Here is a 14,216-nt window from a genome sequence, read left to right on the forward strand (position 1 = left end):
GACATTTGGCCAAGGCAGGATTGAGTGGAAGGAATTTTTAAACACAAAAGTGTTTGGAAAAATTTGACTTCCATGAATCCCACAGGGAATTCGTTTCATAACAGAAGTTTCACAACGCTCTGTATTGGTTTCCCAGCGAAACTGGTTGTTTCGGAGAGGGGAGAGCACGGCAGGAGGCCGTGGGGTGTATCCAGACCGCACCGCCACGGTGACGGCAGACAGAGGTGGTGGCCATGCTCCGGGCGGTGAGGCCTCCACCGGCCGCCTGGGCAGGGAGCAGGCTGTGTCCTGGGACAGCACAGCCGCACTCTGGGCGTCCTTTTGTTGTGGGACCCACGTCACAGGCCACTTTTGAGGACCTTGCTTTCCTCAGTGGCCCTAAGGACATACCCCTTGTGACCTGGTGTTCTCCCCTGGAGCCTCACAGAGCTCAGGAAAGGTCCAGGCCCCTACCATTTTTTTGAGGTTTCTGTTATGTTAAAAAGAAAAATGGAGAAATTCCAAACCAGGGTTATAAAATTATACTATGTTTTACAGACTAATGTTAATCCTATTAGGGCTTTGAACCCACAAAAGTATAATGTAATGTAATTGTCACAAGACATTTGAACAATGTGTAACAAATATGTTGATTCATAAGGCATTACAATAGGATGATTGTAATGGGACACAAGTTTATACTTGATGACAAATGTCCTCTTCTAATTCAGTGACTCTCTAAGACCATGTCCATAATCTCATTTGAAGATAAGGTCTGAAGGCTCAATTTGGGGCCATTTAAGTAAATAAGGCCATGGCAAATGGCCCTCCACCTCTTCTCTCCGCCCCCATCGCCGGCCTGTCGGGATCCGCTCTGGGCACCGTCCTCTCCCAGCATCAGCAAAGCTCTCTCTCCACGGAGCCCGGGCCGGGGTGGGAGGGTCAAGGCAGCTGGATTTATTTCCAGCTTTCACACTCAGAGTCCAGGCAGGTTGCTGGCTTAGCGCACACACACGTGTGTGCACACATTCTCATGCGCACACGCACAGTTTACTCACGTGCAAAGAAAGGGTGAGAGTGACTGGAGTCAGAGAGGCAGAAAGGAGGCAATCAGCTCCAAAGGCGATGAGGGGCAGCCTAAAATCCAGCCGAGGCTCCAGCCAGGTCTGGCCCTTGTCCGTCACAGAGGAGCTGGCCCCAGGCCCACAGGGTGATTGTGGGGTGGGGGCCTCACCCTCCAGAGCTGGCCTTGTTCTCACCCTCCGTCTGCTTCCAGTGACGGAGACACATCAAGCAGCAGGCCAACTCCATCATCCTGACCTTTGAGCCAGACCGTGTTGTCCGCGTGGAGCAGGACCCTCGCCCCAGTGTGGGGCCGAGCTAGGGACTCACTAAGAACCTGGAAGCCGGGCGTCTTGAAAGAAACTTTAGCTGCCAGGGCCTCTGTGCGCCCCACTCTGTTCCTGTCGGAAACGTACAGTTGTAGACATCCAAACCCTCCCAAGTGGGCTTCCCCTTTGCCTAGAAATCCCCACTGGGATTCATCCTCAAGGCATGTGAACTGCTTCTAGTTCTGTTGGAAAATAAAAAGTTGAAGGAAACCTTAAGACCCAGCAGCAAGGACTTGTTTAAAAATGATTGTGGTACCTGTTTAGAATGCGATGCTGTGCAGATATAAAACATGACAGCAGAAAAGTGTATTTATGGCCATCGGAGGAAGTTTATGATATAGTAAGTTTTTAAAAAATGTGGTTTGTAAACCAGTAAGCCTGAGTTAGTTCCTTTCTTTGTAAAATATGCTAATAGAAGAGGTTCTGGCGGGAGCTGCCCTGAGGATGCCTCAGTAGGAGGAATAGAAACAGAACGGTGTGGGTTATTGACGTTCGCGGCTCTGGGGTCCGACTCTGGAGTTTGAATCTAATCTGACTCTGGAGTTTGAATCTAATCTTCATCAGTCACTCATTTAATGACCTTGGGCAAAGTGGCCTCAGTTTCTTCATCTGCATGATGGGGATGGTAACAGGGTTTTCATACTATTTAAGAGGAGATAATTCATTTGAAACGCCTGGAAAAGTGCCTGGTACTTAGTGAGCTCTTAATAAGTATTACTTATTATTATTGTCTGTATTTTCTGAGTTGAACATACATTGTCTCTAGAATGAGAAAAAGAAATTGCTTTTTAAATAAAAAATAAAGAGCAGAGAGAACAGCCTGCTTCTGAGAGGTGAAATCCCTTCTGCTTGTCATTAATAATGACCCAGCACCTTCCTTTTCCTCAGGTGTCACATTTTCCTTTTTCTGGAAGACACAAGGAGAACACTCCAGACCAATCCCTTCTGCTTATGGCGGACAGGTCATTTCCGACGGGTTCAAAATCTGCTCCAGCGGTGGCAAGGGCTCTGTGGAGCTGTACACGCGGGACAATTCCAAGACGTGGGAGGCCACCTTCAGCCCCCCAGGTAAGGGGGCCTCCAGCCCGAGTGTCCGTTGGGGGAGGTGAGGCCCTCCTGATGACGGGAAGCTGATAGTGTCCTGGCACCGAGCGCCCTTCTGGAAGGGGCAGCTTGGGAAGAGCCTGGAAAGGGTGAGAATGAGATGGCTCAACACGGGGTTAAGAGCCCAGGTGGTGCAACCAGGCGCCTGGGTCCCGACTGACCACAAATGGACTGTGTCAGAGTCCTCTGTGTGCGGAGGCTGCGGGTCTGCATCCGCGCGGTGGCGGCGTCATTGGCACTCCCCTCACAGTTTGGGGAAGTGAAGTGGACGGTGCTGGCTGTCCCCCCTTCTCCCTCCCCCTTGTCGTCATTGTCCCCCTCTCCTCCCCCTCATCTTTCTTCTCCTCCTTCTTTTTAGTGGTATAGACTTGAAAATGTTTAACATATGATATGAAAAGGCTTTCGGAAAAGAGAGGCTGGAGATTGTGGAGAAGAAGGTGGGGCTGGGGGGGGCGTGTGGAGCCCTGGGCACAGGAGGGGGCTCTGGGCAGGTGGGGAGAGGACGGTGCCTGCGACTGTGGCTGCCTTAGCAGGTGGGAGCTGAGAGGCCAGCGTGGTTCTGTTTGATGTTCCTACTTTCTCCCGGGCGTAGTGGGGCCGATCGTTCACTGGGGTGAGGTCAGAGGTGTGGGGCAGGAAGCCGGGGCACTGGCGGAGGTCTGCAGGGGACACAGGAGGAGGCGGAGCGGTGCCTGGGACTCAGAGCATCTTGGGGCAGCACTGAGGGGGCCCCAGTCAGGGTGGGAGACTAAGAAGGGAAGCACAGAGGTGTTGGGGGCAGGACAAAGGCCCACAATGCTTTCCAACAGTAGGAAATGACGTCTTTGACGTATTTAAGGAAAATTCGTTTTCTGGTGGCTGCATGTCTCAGTTAAAAAACGTGGACTCTGGAGCCAACAGCCTGGTCCAGATCCCGCCTCTGTACCATGCTCACAGTGGGAACCCCGGCGCCTTGCCTGCTCTGTGCCTCAGTTTCCTCAGTCATGAGGTGAAGATGGTCACGGTATTACGTGATAGGGTGACCATGAGAGGTAAGTGAGTTAATACACACGAAGAGGCTGGAATGTGGTGCACGGGGAATACTGAATGTCTTTGCCTTCGTCTCTGGGCACTGTGTACACAGACCAAGCTTGCACCTCCACCTCAGTAAACGTGGGAAATTCAGTGAGTTTACAGTTTGAGGGAGTCCTGCATATTTGCCTTCTCTGGTCCCCGAGGCCGGAACTAATCTCTGCTCCCCCCGTCCGCTGAACTGCCGTACCTTGTTCATGGTCTTCTCGTGTTCTGCCTGCTCTCTATTTTTTTTTTAAAGATTTTATTTTTTTCCTTTTTCTCCCCAAAGTCCTCCGGTACATACTTGTATATTCTTCGTTGTGGGTCCTTCTAGTTGTAGCATGTGGGACGCTGCCTCAGCGTGGTTTGATGAGCGGTGCTGTGTCCACACCCAGGATTCGAACCAACGAAACACTGGGCCGCCTGCAGCAGAGCACGTGAACTTAACCACTCGGCCACGGGGACAGCCCCTGCCTGCTCTCTTTCTTATGTGCGAGTCTTCTCTCCATGCTCCTTGGGCCAACACAACCTCAGGCACCTTGCAGGTTTCCTGAACATGTTTGAAGTTCAAGTCAGCTGAACTTGGCCTGTTTTTCTACCCAGGGAAATGGGGAGCATTCTAGACATTTCTGCCTGGCAATGTGCTCTTTATTTGTTCATTGAAGGGGTCTGTTATTCATGCTTTAAACTCAAGGGACCTATTTGGGATCTGAGTGGTCTCCAGAGACTCAAAATTAGAGAGTTGCACAACCCTGAGCGAGAAGCCTGATGTAATTGCTGGTGATCTCAGATGACTGCCCAGCTCGAGGTGATATGTGTCCAGAAGGGCTGCCAGTTCCTTCCTGCAGCAAGGCCATCAGGATGTCTTAACAAGACACTTGAAAAAAAAGTGGGGTCCTTTGTGGGACAAGCTGCCATGAAAGTCGGATGAACATTCTTCTCGTTGGCAGACACAGTTCTTATGCCGGAGAGACGAGTGACTGCCAGAGCTCATTGATGGAGGCTCCCGAACGAGGCAGGAGAGCCGTCTTGCCTCCCTAGTGCCGCCATGTTGGTTAATGCCACAGGCGCTGCGTCAGAGCATAGGTTGATGCCGGTGTCCTGTGGGCTGAGTCAGGCCCTCAGAGAGGTTTTACTGACCTTCACTGTGATGGCCTAGGCAGGACTTAAAAAAAACACTTTGGAACAAGTTATGACCATTTGTTATTATTTTATTTTAATTGAACACAGCAAAGAGTCTAATTTAAAATAACCAAGGGTCTCCTTGAGCTGCTTCTGGAATTTTGGGGATGCAGGTAATTTCTCTCCTGTGCTCCAGAGGACAGAAGAAAGTCAGATCTATACGATGACCTGTATTAGGACCCACCAAAGTTAACGGTGACCAGTCATCTTAAGAAAGAGGGATGTGCTTAAAAACTGGAAAAAATGCATGAGGAGCTCATTCACACAGCACTCAGATTGGTGACCTTTGCTCTTTCCCAGGCCCCTACTGGACTCATGTCCTGTTCACGTGGAAGTCCAAGGAGGGTCTGAAAGTCTATGTCAATGGGACCCTGAGCACCTCGGACCCAAGGGGCAAAGTGTCTCACGCCTACGGGGAGCCCAACGTCAACCTCGTGATAGGGTCCGAGCAGGACCGGACCAAGCGCTACGAGAACGGAGCTTTCGACGAGTTCATCATCTGGGAACGGGCCCTGACTCCGGAGGAGATCGCGATGTACTTCACGGCGGCCATCGGTCAGTGAGAGGGTGAGGGCTGTGGGCCGGGTGTGGCGCCTGCTTCTAGGAGGCACTTTCGTATCCACCTCCCCTTCCCAGCTCTCCTCTTCTCCCCACTCCCCTGAGACAGCAGTCAGCGCTGCAGCCTGAGATCTGATCTCGTGAACCTTAGAAATGCATTTCCTCGAACGCCTGTTCCCTAAGATGGAGGGATCGACAGCTCAGCAGAGACAGTGATTAATATTCTCCCGCTGGTCCTCAGGGAGTTTTCGACGTGGGTGTGACGGGTGATCATTTGAGAAGCAAATATCCCAGATCCATTAGTGCATTTCATCAACAAGTGTTTACCACGTGCCCCGAGGATGCCCCTTCCTGCTCAGCACAGAGCAGTTGTTCAGATCAGGGACCTGTGGAACCTGGGTTCAAATCTTCACTCAGCCACGATGAGCCGTGGGACTGGGGAAGTCAGTTTTTTTTATTGAGGTAAAATTTGTACAACATAAACTTAACCATTTTAAGGTGTACACTTCAGTGGTACTTAGTGTGTCCATAGTGCTGGGCAACCATCGCCTCCAGTTTCAAAGCATTCTCATTACCCCAAAAGGACGCAGCGCCCACGAGCAGTCACCCCCATCCCTGCCTCGCCAGCCCCCCATGATTTACTTTTTGTTTTCCTGGATTGACCTGTCTGGATGGTCCATATAAATGGAATCCGATAATACTGAGAGCCTTTGTGTCTTAATCTCTCCAAGTCACAGTTTTCTCCTCTGTAAAATGGATGAGACTCACACTGCCCCGTCCTGGGGGTGCTGTGAAGATTAATGTGAGAGGCTGAGGCCGTTAGCACAAGGCCCGCACATGGCAAGTTTTCAATACATTTTCATTGTTTTAAGATTAATATTAATGTTTCCCCCACAATTCCATTTTCATTCTCCCCACAAGTGAAAGTACTGTTTCTTTGATTGACATGAAATAATCTGCGGAATGGCAAGACTCACCCTGTTGGCACCTGGTGAACGCTTCCTGGTTGGTGGCTGCACTGACACCAGGGCCCCAGGGGGAGGGGGAGTTCAGGACCAGGAGGTGGAAGGCCTACGTTCGGGATCCCGGCTGGCACTGGCTCAGGCTCTGACACGGAGTCCCTCAGCTGTGAGGACCCTAGTGATTGTGTGACAGAAAACTCAGCTCAAAATGACTTAAGCCAACAAGGGAATTTTTTTTATCTCACACAATGGAAACAATAGGGGAGAATCTGCTTCAGGACTGGTTTGATTCAGGTGCTCAAATGATGCCACTAGGAATCTGTTTTTGACCCTGCCCTCCTTCGAGTTAGCCTTCTTGTGGTGCCAGGGCGGCTGCCCTTCCCTCCGGGGTTGCATCCTCATCCTCCAGCACCCTCAGCTCCTTCAACAGGGCTGCCCACGACTCTTACTGGCCTAGACTGACCCATGTGTTTCCCATGAGTGGCTTGCGGTGGCTGGGTTATAGAATATGCTGATGGGCCTAAGCCTGGGTCACAGTCCACCCCTGAAATGGCAGTGGGGTCAGCCTTGTCCAGAGTATGTGGAGAGGGATGCCCCAAAGGACGATCAGGGATGCTGGGCTCAGAAGCGGGTGGAGCCGCTGTGCACGCAGAAACAGCCCACGTGCATCGCAGCCTTGACATTTCCAGCCTTCACTGAGAGAGTGGAATTCACTCCCTTTCACTGAAGGGCCATGAGGGCAAAATATGGTGTCCTGCGGAAGGAGGAAGGGTATCAGTCTCCTGCATTTTATTGCCTGGGAGTCAGAGCGTTGTCTCTGAGACCAGGATGCTGTCCGTGTGTGTTGCTGAGAGCCTCACGCAGGCCCTGCGTCTCTGCTGGCTCGCTGTCTTAGGAACGCTGGAAAGAGGCATCTCTGGTTCTTGTAGCTGTCACAGCAAACCCTTGTCACTAGGACAACTCTGGGCTCAGGGATGGGGCGTGTCGCCTGCCTGCCCGGTGCAGCGTTTCAGGAACGCTCGGCGGCTGAGTCGCGTGCGTGCAGTCCGCCTCGCCCTCCGTGCTCTGGGAAGGGATGCCCGAGTCTTTGGGGATTCGGGAGAGGTGTTCTGTTAACACTTCGGCATCCTGAGAGCTCACGCCCTGCGCTTTTGCTGAAGCAGAACGGGAGCCGTCAGAGTCCCACGTCGCTTGGGGATTTGGTTCTGAAGACGGGTGCATGACGTAAAGCACGTGTAGAACAGATGACCTGGGAAGTCCCCTGGAAGGCCCTGCGTGGGGCTCCACGTCCCGTCGCTTCGTTAGTCCGGCTCCACGGGTTCAGGGCCGCTGTGCTCACACAGACAAGTGGTGCTGCAGTCCAGCCTGCTCTCAGGCCTGGCCGGGGCCCTGGTGGGCTGTGTCCCCGGGGGGAGGGAGGACCTGTTCTGGGCATAAGATCTATCTGCATGTGAAGCTGTGTGCTGCGGCTGCCGGGCTCCAAGGGGGTGTTTCTCTGGGTGACTGTCCAGGGTGGTGCCCTCTTCTAACCCTTTAGCTAGAGCAGGCCCATTTTCGGGCCGATCTGTTCAGATGCGGGGCCCTTTCTCGTTCATACAAAGGCAGATCATCTATCTATCACCCTGGCCGGGTTTTGCCTCAGCCTCAACGGATGGCCCGCCTTCTGCCGAGAACAAGAGCAAGGAGGAGGCCGTGCTCCATCACGTGATTGGAAAGCGTTTATCTTTGAACACGAGAAACACACTCAGCATGGCCAGATGTGCACTTTACAAGAGTCTTTGGGGAACGAGACTGACTGAGGACACGGCAGGTCCTCATTTCTCATCTCAGTCTTGCGTGAGCATCAGCTGTGAGGGTGGGCGGGGTCGCCAGGCTGACTTTTACCATCCTTCCCTTTGTTTTGTGGACTCGCCTGAGATAAGCGTGAATTTGACATGACTCCTCTGTAACTCGTTGGCACTCGAGGAAGGAATGTGGCCCTGACGTGCATAATGGAGTGTCTGGGGCCCCGGTTCTCCTGGTCGTGTCACACTTTCTGCATCCACCAGCTATCATCCTCACCCCAACCAACGGGTCAGTTCCTCCTGGAGCTAACTGGGGGTGAGGAGGTCCTTCCTCACGTCACCCCAAAGCCACCTTGAGGGATGTAGTGTCTACTTAAGTCTGTGTGCTCATCAGGGAGTAAATGCTAAGATCAGAGATAGCTCGTGGCAAACAGGCTGAGAATAGCAAATCATGTCTTAATTTTCCTCATTTCATCTTCATTATTCGTAATTAACCAGATGGAGTCTTGAATAGAAAGAATAACTAGAATCCTCAGGGTGGAAGGGGCTCAGGAGCATAGCCCCCCACTTCCCTGGGGTCCCGTCATCTCTCTGGAAGGGAAGTCCCCTGGTCTCCTGCTTGTCCTCGCCCCATGACGAACAGAGCTCTGTGTTTCTCTGACTAGTTCAGAGGCGTTTGAAGCCTCTTTCTTTGGGTTCTTTCCTTATTTGAAATTGGTCAAAGCTGTATAAAATCGTCTGTTTATATGGTGACTTGCATGAAGGGTGATCAAAAGCAATTTAGGATATAAATGGAAAGATAATTTGACCTGGGAAAATCCCTCCAATCTCTCCATTAAGCTGATTTATTAGCCCTTTACTGTTCCAGCAACGTTCCCACTCAAAACATTGTGAGGCTCTCCGAGCTGCTTCTGCGGCCAGCAGAGTCTTGAACAGGGACCGGCCTTCCTGAGGGCGAGAGACGTGCCCCTGTTCCGGTCCTTAATTAAGCATTTCTGATTTCTTCCAGGAAAGCATGTTCTGCTGTCTTCAACCCCAGCGGGCTTCCTCACGACGCCCACGGCGAGCCCCATGGTGAGCAGGCGCCTTTCTCTGTTGCCCCCTCTTGTCGATGTCTTTTTACTCGGACTGTGTGCCAGGAGAGGCGAAACTCCATCAGACAGTCTGGCTCCCTCCTATTGGCATATGATGTCTGGGAAGAAATCATAAATGGAGGAGAAGCTAATTTTGGTGCTAATTCTTGATGCTAAGAGTGGCTGAAGAAAAAATCCTCTGCGTCATGTAGCCTGTAACTCAGGCACCTAAAAGGAGTAAACAAGGCTGCTTAGGGACACAGGGACGCTGGGACTGCTTCCTGGGGCATTCGGCACAGTGAGCAGAGAGCAAGCAGGAGCTGGCCTCGACGCTCCGCTGCTCTTTATGCCCTGTCTTCCCATGTTCGAGGAAAGGAGCAATTCCTACAGAAAATGCTAAATGGAATTAGTGTTTGTAATCAAACCACTTTCCCCCATGAGAACATTAACAGCATGGTGAGGCACAGGCTCTGAACCCTCTGCTTGGCTTCCCGTCCCAGTCCTACCGCTTATTTCTGTGTCAGCCTCACTGTGCTTAGTTCCATCGACCAAATGGGCACGTATTTATTTCATGAGGCTGTTGGCAGGATGGGATGTCAATAGATGTAAAGTAGTCACGAAAGTGCCTGGTGCCCAGTAGGTGCTATCATCATTACGTGTTATTACCGTCTAAGGAGACCCAGAGGACACGGAACTCTGTAGAATATCTCGGCTTCCATGCTCAGTAGGAACTCATGTTGCTGATTTCTTTTAGATGCCCACTGACGCCTACCATCCCATCATAACCAACTTGACAGAGGAGAGAAAAAACTTCCAGAGTCCTGGAATTGTACTGAATTATCTTCAAAACGTGTCCCTCAGCTTACCCAACAAATCCCTCTCAGGGGAAACAGCGCTGAATCTCACCGAGGTAAAGCTATTTGATTTCTGTGCCTGGTGGATCAGGGGTCGGGGGAGGCCACCTGCCAGCTCATGGCCCACAGGTGTTTTGTTTGACCTACACAGAGTTTTAAGAAAATGAGGAACTTTTAGATAAAGGCCGGATGTCAGGTTTCTCATGAACAACGAGATGGCGTGGCCACTCCAGCCGGCTCTCGACGGCTTAGTGGGGCCTCCTGCAGACTCAGCTCTTCAGCTCATTTTCCCAACACCCACCAGCCTGGCCCGTCTCTACATCTGCCTGGCCCCTGTAGGCATTTGGGTTTGTGACTCCTGGTCTACACTCTGCTGCCTCCCTTGGCAACAGGGCCAAGGTGGAGTTGGGTCACACGGTGTGACCCCAACCACTACACCTCTGGAGTGGAGCTGTGTGGAGGCACCTGACTCTGGGTGTCCTGGAGAAGGCTCATGCAGGTTTACCCCAAATCCCACTGATGTCTCTCATTTAATGAGAAACACAAATCCTTGGCATCCCTTATCCTATTTTCCATGATGCCCTGGCTTCTCGCCACTGGCAGTTGGATGGGAAAATGCCAAGAGTCCCTTCCTGGGCTGGGTAGTAAGGTGGCCATTAGCCCTATGAGACGGGAGCACTCGGCCTGCGGCTAGTCCAAACCAAGATGTGCTGTGAGTGGAAAACACAAGCCGGATTCCTAAAACCGAGTACAAGGAGAAGAATGTAAACTATCGAATTAAAAATTTTTAGGTCAATTACATGTTGAAATAATATTTCAGATACATTGGGCTAAGTAAAATATACTATTAAAATTAATTTCACTTATTTTACTTTTTAAAATATGGCCACTAGAAGATTTAAAATGACAAATGTGAGTTGCATTATATTTCAGCTCAACTGAACTGCACTAGATCAGGAGTCAGCAAACCGCAGCCCCCAGCCCTCGTCTGGCCCTCCGCCTGCTTTTGTGAATAAAGTTTTATTGACACCTGCTCTCTGGGTCACTTCTGTGCTGTCTCTGGCTGCTTTTGCACTACGGTAGCAGAGTTGAGTGCTTGTGGCAGAACTGTGTGGCTCGTAAAGGCTAAGCTCTTTACTAGGGGACCCTTGAAAAGAAGGTGCTGGCCCCGCTCTAGATTGTAACCTCTGCCCTGGAGCCCTCGAGCCCCGTGAGGCAGGAGGGGGACTGTTGTGTTCATCCTCCATTCTGAAGGCCTTGCACTTTAGGGTCTCAATGAGTATTTATCAAATAAAGATAAACTAAAGAGTGAGGAGTTTTGATGATGTATTCTCTAAATATTTAGTGTCTAAAAGGGTGAGGAAGAATGTGATCTTTCTGGAGATGGCAGTTTTGGGGGGAAATATGGGAGGTTTAGATCAGGCTCTAAGTTTAATTCTGGTGTCTATAGGAGGAGACAAACAGTTAAAAGCCTGTAAGAGTGATGTACGTGAGTGAAACAGACTTGGCGTAAGGCAATAGGGAATGGTGAGGACCAGGGTGAGCTGGGAAACACATACCTGCCTAGGGGCAGCTGCTGTTCAGCTTTGATCAATGATGGCCATGTGGGAATATGGGCTAGGGGTTGTCTGAGCTTTCGCCTTTTTAAAAAGAAGCAGGAAATTTACATATTTTCATTTAAATCTCCCAATTTGAAAATGTTAGAAGCTAATTTCATTTTTTTTAGAACAATAGTGAGCCAAACCAAACATGGCTTTAAGGTTTGACCAAGGAACCCCAAGCAACTTCCGCTTTATAGAGAGGTAATTTCCAATGAACACAAGTGTTTTATGTCAGTTTGGCTTCTCGTCCCAAAAGAATCACACTCAGCAGGCCGTGAATTCTTCATTCGTTCACTTGTTCATTCTGTGTGTAGGGCTTCTGCCATAACTAAGCTGTGTTCATTTTGACATCTAAATGCTTGCCCCTAACTAAAGGGTTGTCACGGGGAGCAAATAAGATAACATTGATAGGGCTTTGTAAAATATAACCCGATACACTAATGCGAGCTGTTTCTGTTTACTGCTGTACGCAAAACCCAGTGCTTGATAGAGATGGGGAAAATTGAAAATCTTAAGAAATGAGGCTTAGGGGTACGTGCTAAGCTGTGTCATTTTGTCTGCCTTTAGACGTTCTTAAAATCCGTTGGAGAGGTTCTTCAGCTGCCCAGTTGGACTAGTGTGTCAGAGGTAAGAAAAAACATTTTGATCTTCAAAGTGTCTGTACCTTGGGAACCATTTTGTCTTCTGGAAGTGGCGTAAGTGTGGCTCAGCTCACGTCTGTCAGAGAAGGGATGTGTGTCCGGTCCTGTCATCTGGAATGCTGGAGCTCATTTTGACTGGGTGCACGACTGATCTGAAATGCCTGTCTTCTGCATGGTCCAAGAGTTACGTGAGCGTCAGTCATGCGTCACTGTCCTCTGTGCTGTGCGGGGAGACGGGTGGATTTCTTCGTGAGGAATGTACACCTGGTTGGCCCTTATTTATCAGTTTTATAATATATTTTTTCCATCACATTGTTCTTAAATGGTAATAAAAATCATGTCTAAAGTTTAAAGATCACTAAATAAGTGAAAAAAGTAGAACACGTGACAATTTGTACTTCACGATTCTAAGTGTAAAAACAGAAAAGCTTCTCTTTTTCTCTGAACTCCAAATAATTAGAAAAGAGAGTGGAATAATTTTTCTTTTTAAAAATGACTTCATTGATTTTACTTATTTAAAAAATAAAACAAGTAAATGTGTTTTCAAGTTAGAAAATATAGATCATAAAAAATATGTAAAATAAAAATCACCTGAAATCCTAAGACTGAGAGATAATGACTCTTAACACTCATATATGTTCCTTACAATGTAGTTTTCAGTTCACTCATGTGCATATCTAGTCTACAAATATACGCATATCTGACTTAACCTGTTTTTCCTCAATCACGTGGAGAGCCTTTTCCGGTGGAGCTGCGTGCTCTTCTGCAGGGCTGTATTGGTCAGCCTCAGCTGGGCTAGGCTGCAGTAACAAGCAGACCCTGCATCTCAGGGGCTTGGCACGGCAGAAATTTACTTCTCACTCACGTGAAGTCCAGTGGGTCAACTCGGCTGGAGTCTACATTCCGAGAGCTCGCTGGGCACTCAGTGGTCACCTCTGCATCTGTGAAATGGGGCGGTGGTGTGACTCCCTCTCCTGCTGCTTCTCATCTGGTGGATGCGCAGACAGAGCCTGGCCTGTGATGACTCTTGGCGGAGGCTGGGTGTCCTGCCTTTGGAGGGAGGCTGACAGAGGGAACGTAAAGCTCACTTTTGTGCGTTTGAAGCATCCGTCTCCAGTGATGGCTGAGCAAGCTTGCTTTTCACGGCTCCTTCGTGTCGTGTTGTTTTCAGGACAGCGCTGTGGTGCTGGGCTTGATTGAAACCGTCGACGCTGTCATGGGCCACATATCTTCCAACCTGCCCTCCGGCGAGCCCCAGATCACCATCATAGGCTCTTCTTCCATGGCAGGTAGCTGGGCAGCGTCACTCGGGGTGTGTGCACCAGCCGTGCGGGGGGTGGCGGTGGGGACGTGGGGAGCACAGCTTCTCGTTGAATTTTGCTCTACTTCAGCCCTGCGTTCTCCCGCGAGACGTAAATACGCGGTGCCTCACACACCATCAGCTCAGATAAAACTCTCCATTTTCCTAAACCATGTTTGTTGCCTTATGCAAAATTACATTTTGGAGGAAGGCAGAGTTAGGATCAGGGCAGATGTGTTCAGCCGTGATGTGCACGGAGGACTGCATAACCATTTGACGGTGACTTGGGGTCCAGTTCATTTCGTGCAATGGTTGTCTCAGTTCAGAACAGCTATCGAGAAGCAGCAGCTTCTTCAAGTGTCTGCGGGCTCAAAGGTGCAAAACCAGGTTCCTTGGAGTTAGCTGTAGCCTTGGCCCACATGGCTCCTGAGATGATTGTCATGTTGCCTCGGACAAGCAGACGTCACAGCCCTTCGTTTTTTTAGAAGTCTTGATCTAGGAGCGTTGTACCACCCCTGCTTTACCACAAGAGCCAGACTCTGAAAAATCAGCTTGAACTGAGCCACCTGGTTAGTTTTGGTGGGGGTTTATCAGCCAGGACAGCTGCCTCCCTGCGATGGCGCATTCGCCTGATGTCTAGAAGACCAGTCTCAGGTGTTTCATTTCCCTGTGTCTCATGGGGTCCCCCAGGGCTCGGAGGAGGAGCCCCCCTGGGCACATGGGGTCACTGCACG

The 14,216-nt window shown here is 50.3% G+C and overlaps 1 protein-coding gene across 6 annotated transcripts in view; it reads left to right on the forward strand.

Annotated features, from left to right (window-relative positions):
* The window catches only part of ADGRD1 (adhesion G protein-coupled receptor D1), a 172,153-nt gene that overhangs the window by 53,600 nt on the left and 104,337 nt on the right, over positions 1-14,216 (forward strand). For 4 of the 6 annotated variants that reach the window (XM_070275547.1, XM_001494181.6, XM_023647350.2 and 1 more), the window contains 6 exons: positions 2,259-2,438; positions 5,010-5,264; positions 9,023-9,087; positions 9,841-9,996; positions 12,109-12,168; positions 13,354-13,471. In XM_070275547.1, coding sequence (XP_070131648.1) covers positions 2,259-2,438; positions 5,010-5,264; positions 9,023-9,087; positions 9,841-9,996; positions 12,109-12,168; positions 13,354-13,471 — 834 coding nt within the window. The remainder of the gene's footprint in view (positions 1-2,258; positions 2,439-5,009; positions 5,265-9,022; positions 9,088-9,840; positions 9,997-12,108; positions 12,169-13,353; positions 13,472-14,216) is intronic. The other 2 variants (XM_070275549.1, XM_070275548.1) reach the window with 1 other exon arrangement.

This window comes from Equus caballus, chromosome 8 (assembly GCF_041296265.1).
Source record: "Equus caballus isolate H_3958 breed thoroughbred chromosome 8, TB-T2T, whole genome shotgun sequence".
NCBI classification, from domain to species: domain Eukaryota; kingdom Metazoa; phylum Chordata; class Mammalia; order Perissodactyla; family Equidae; genus Equus; species Equus caballus.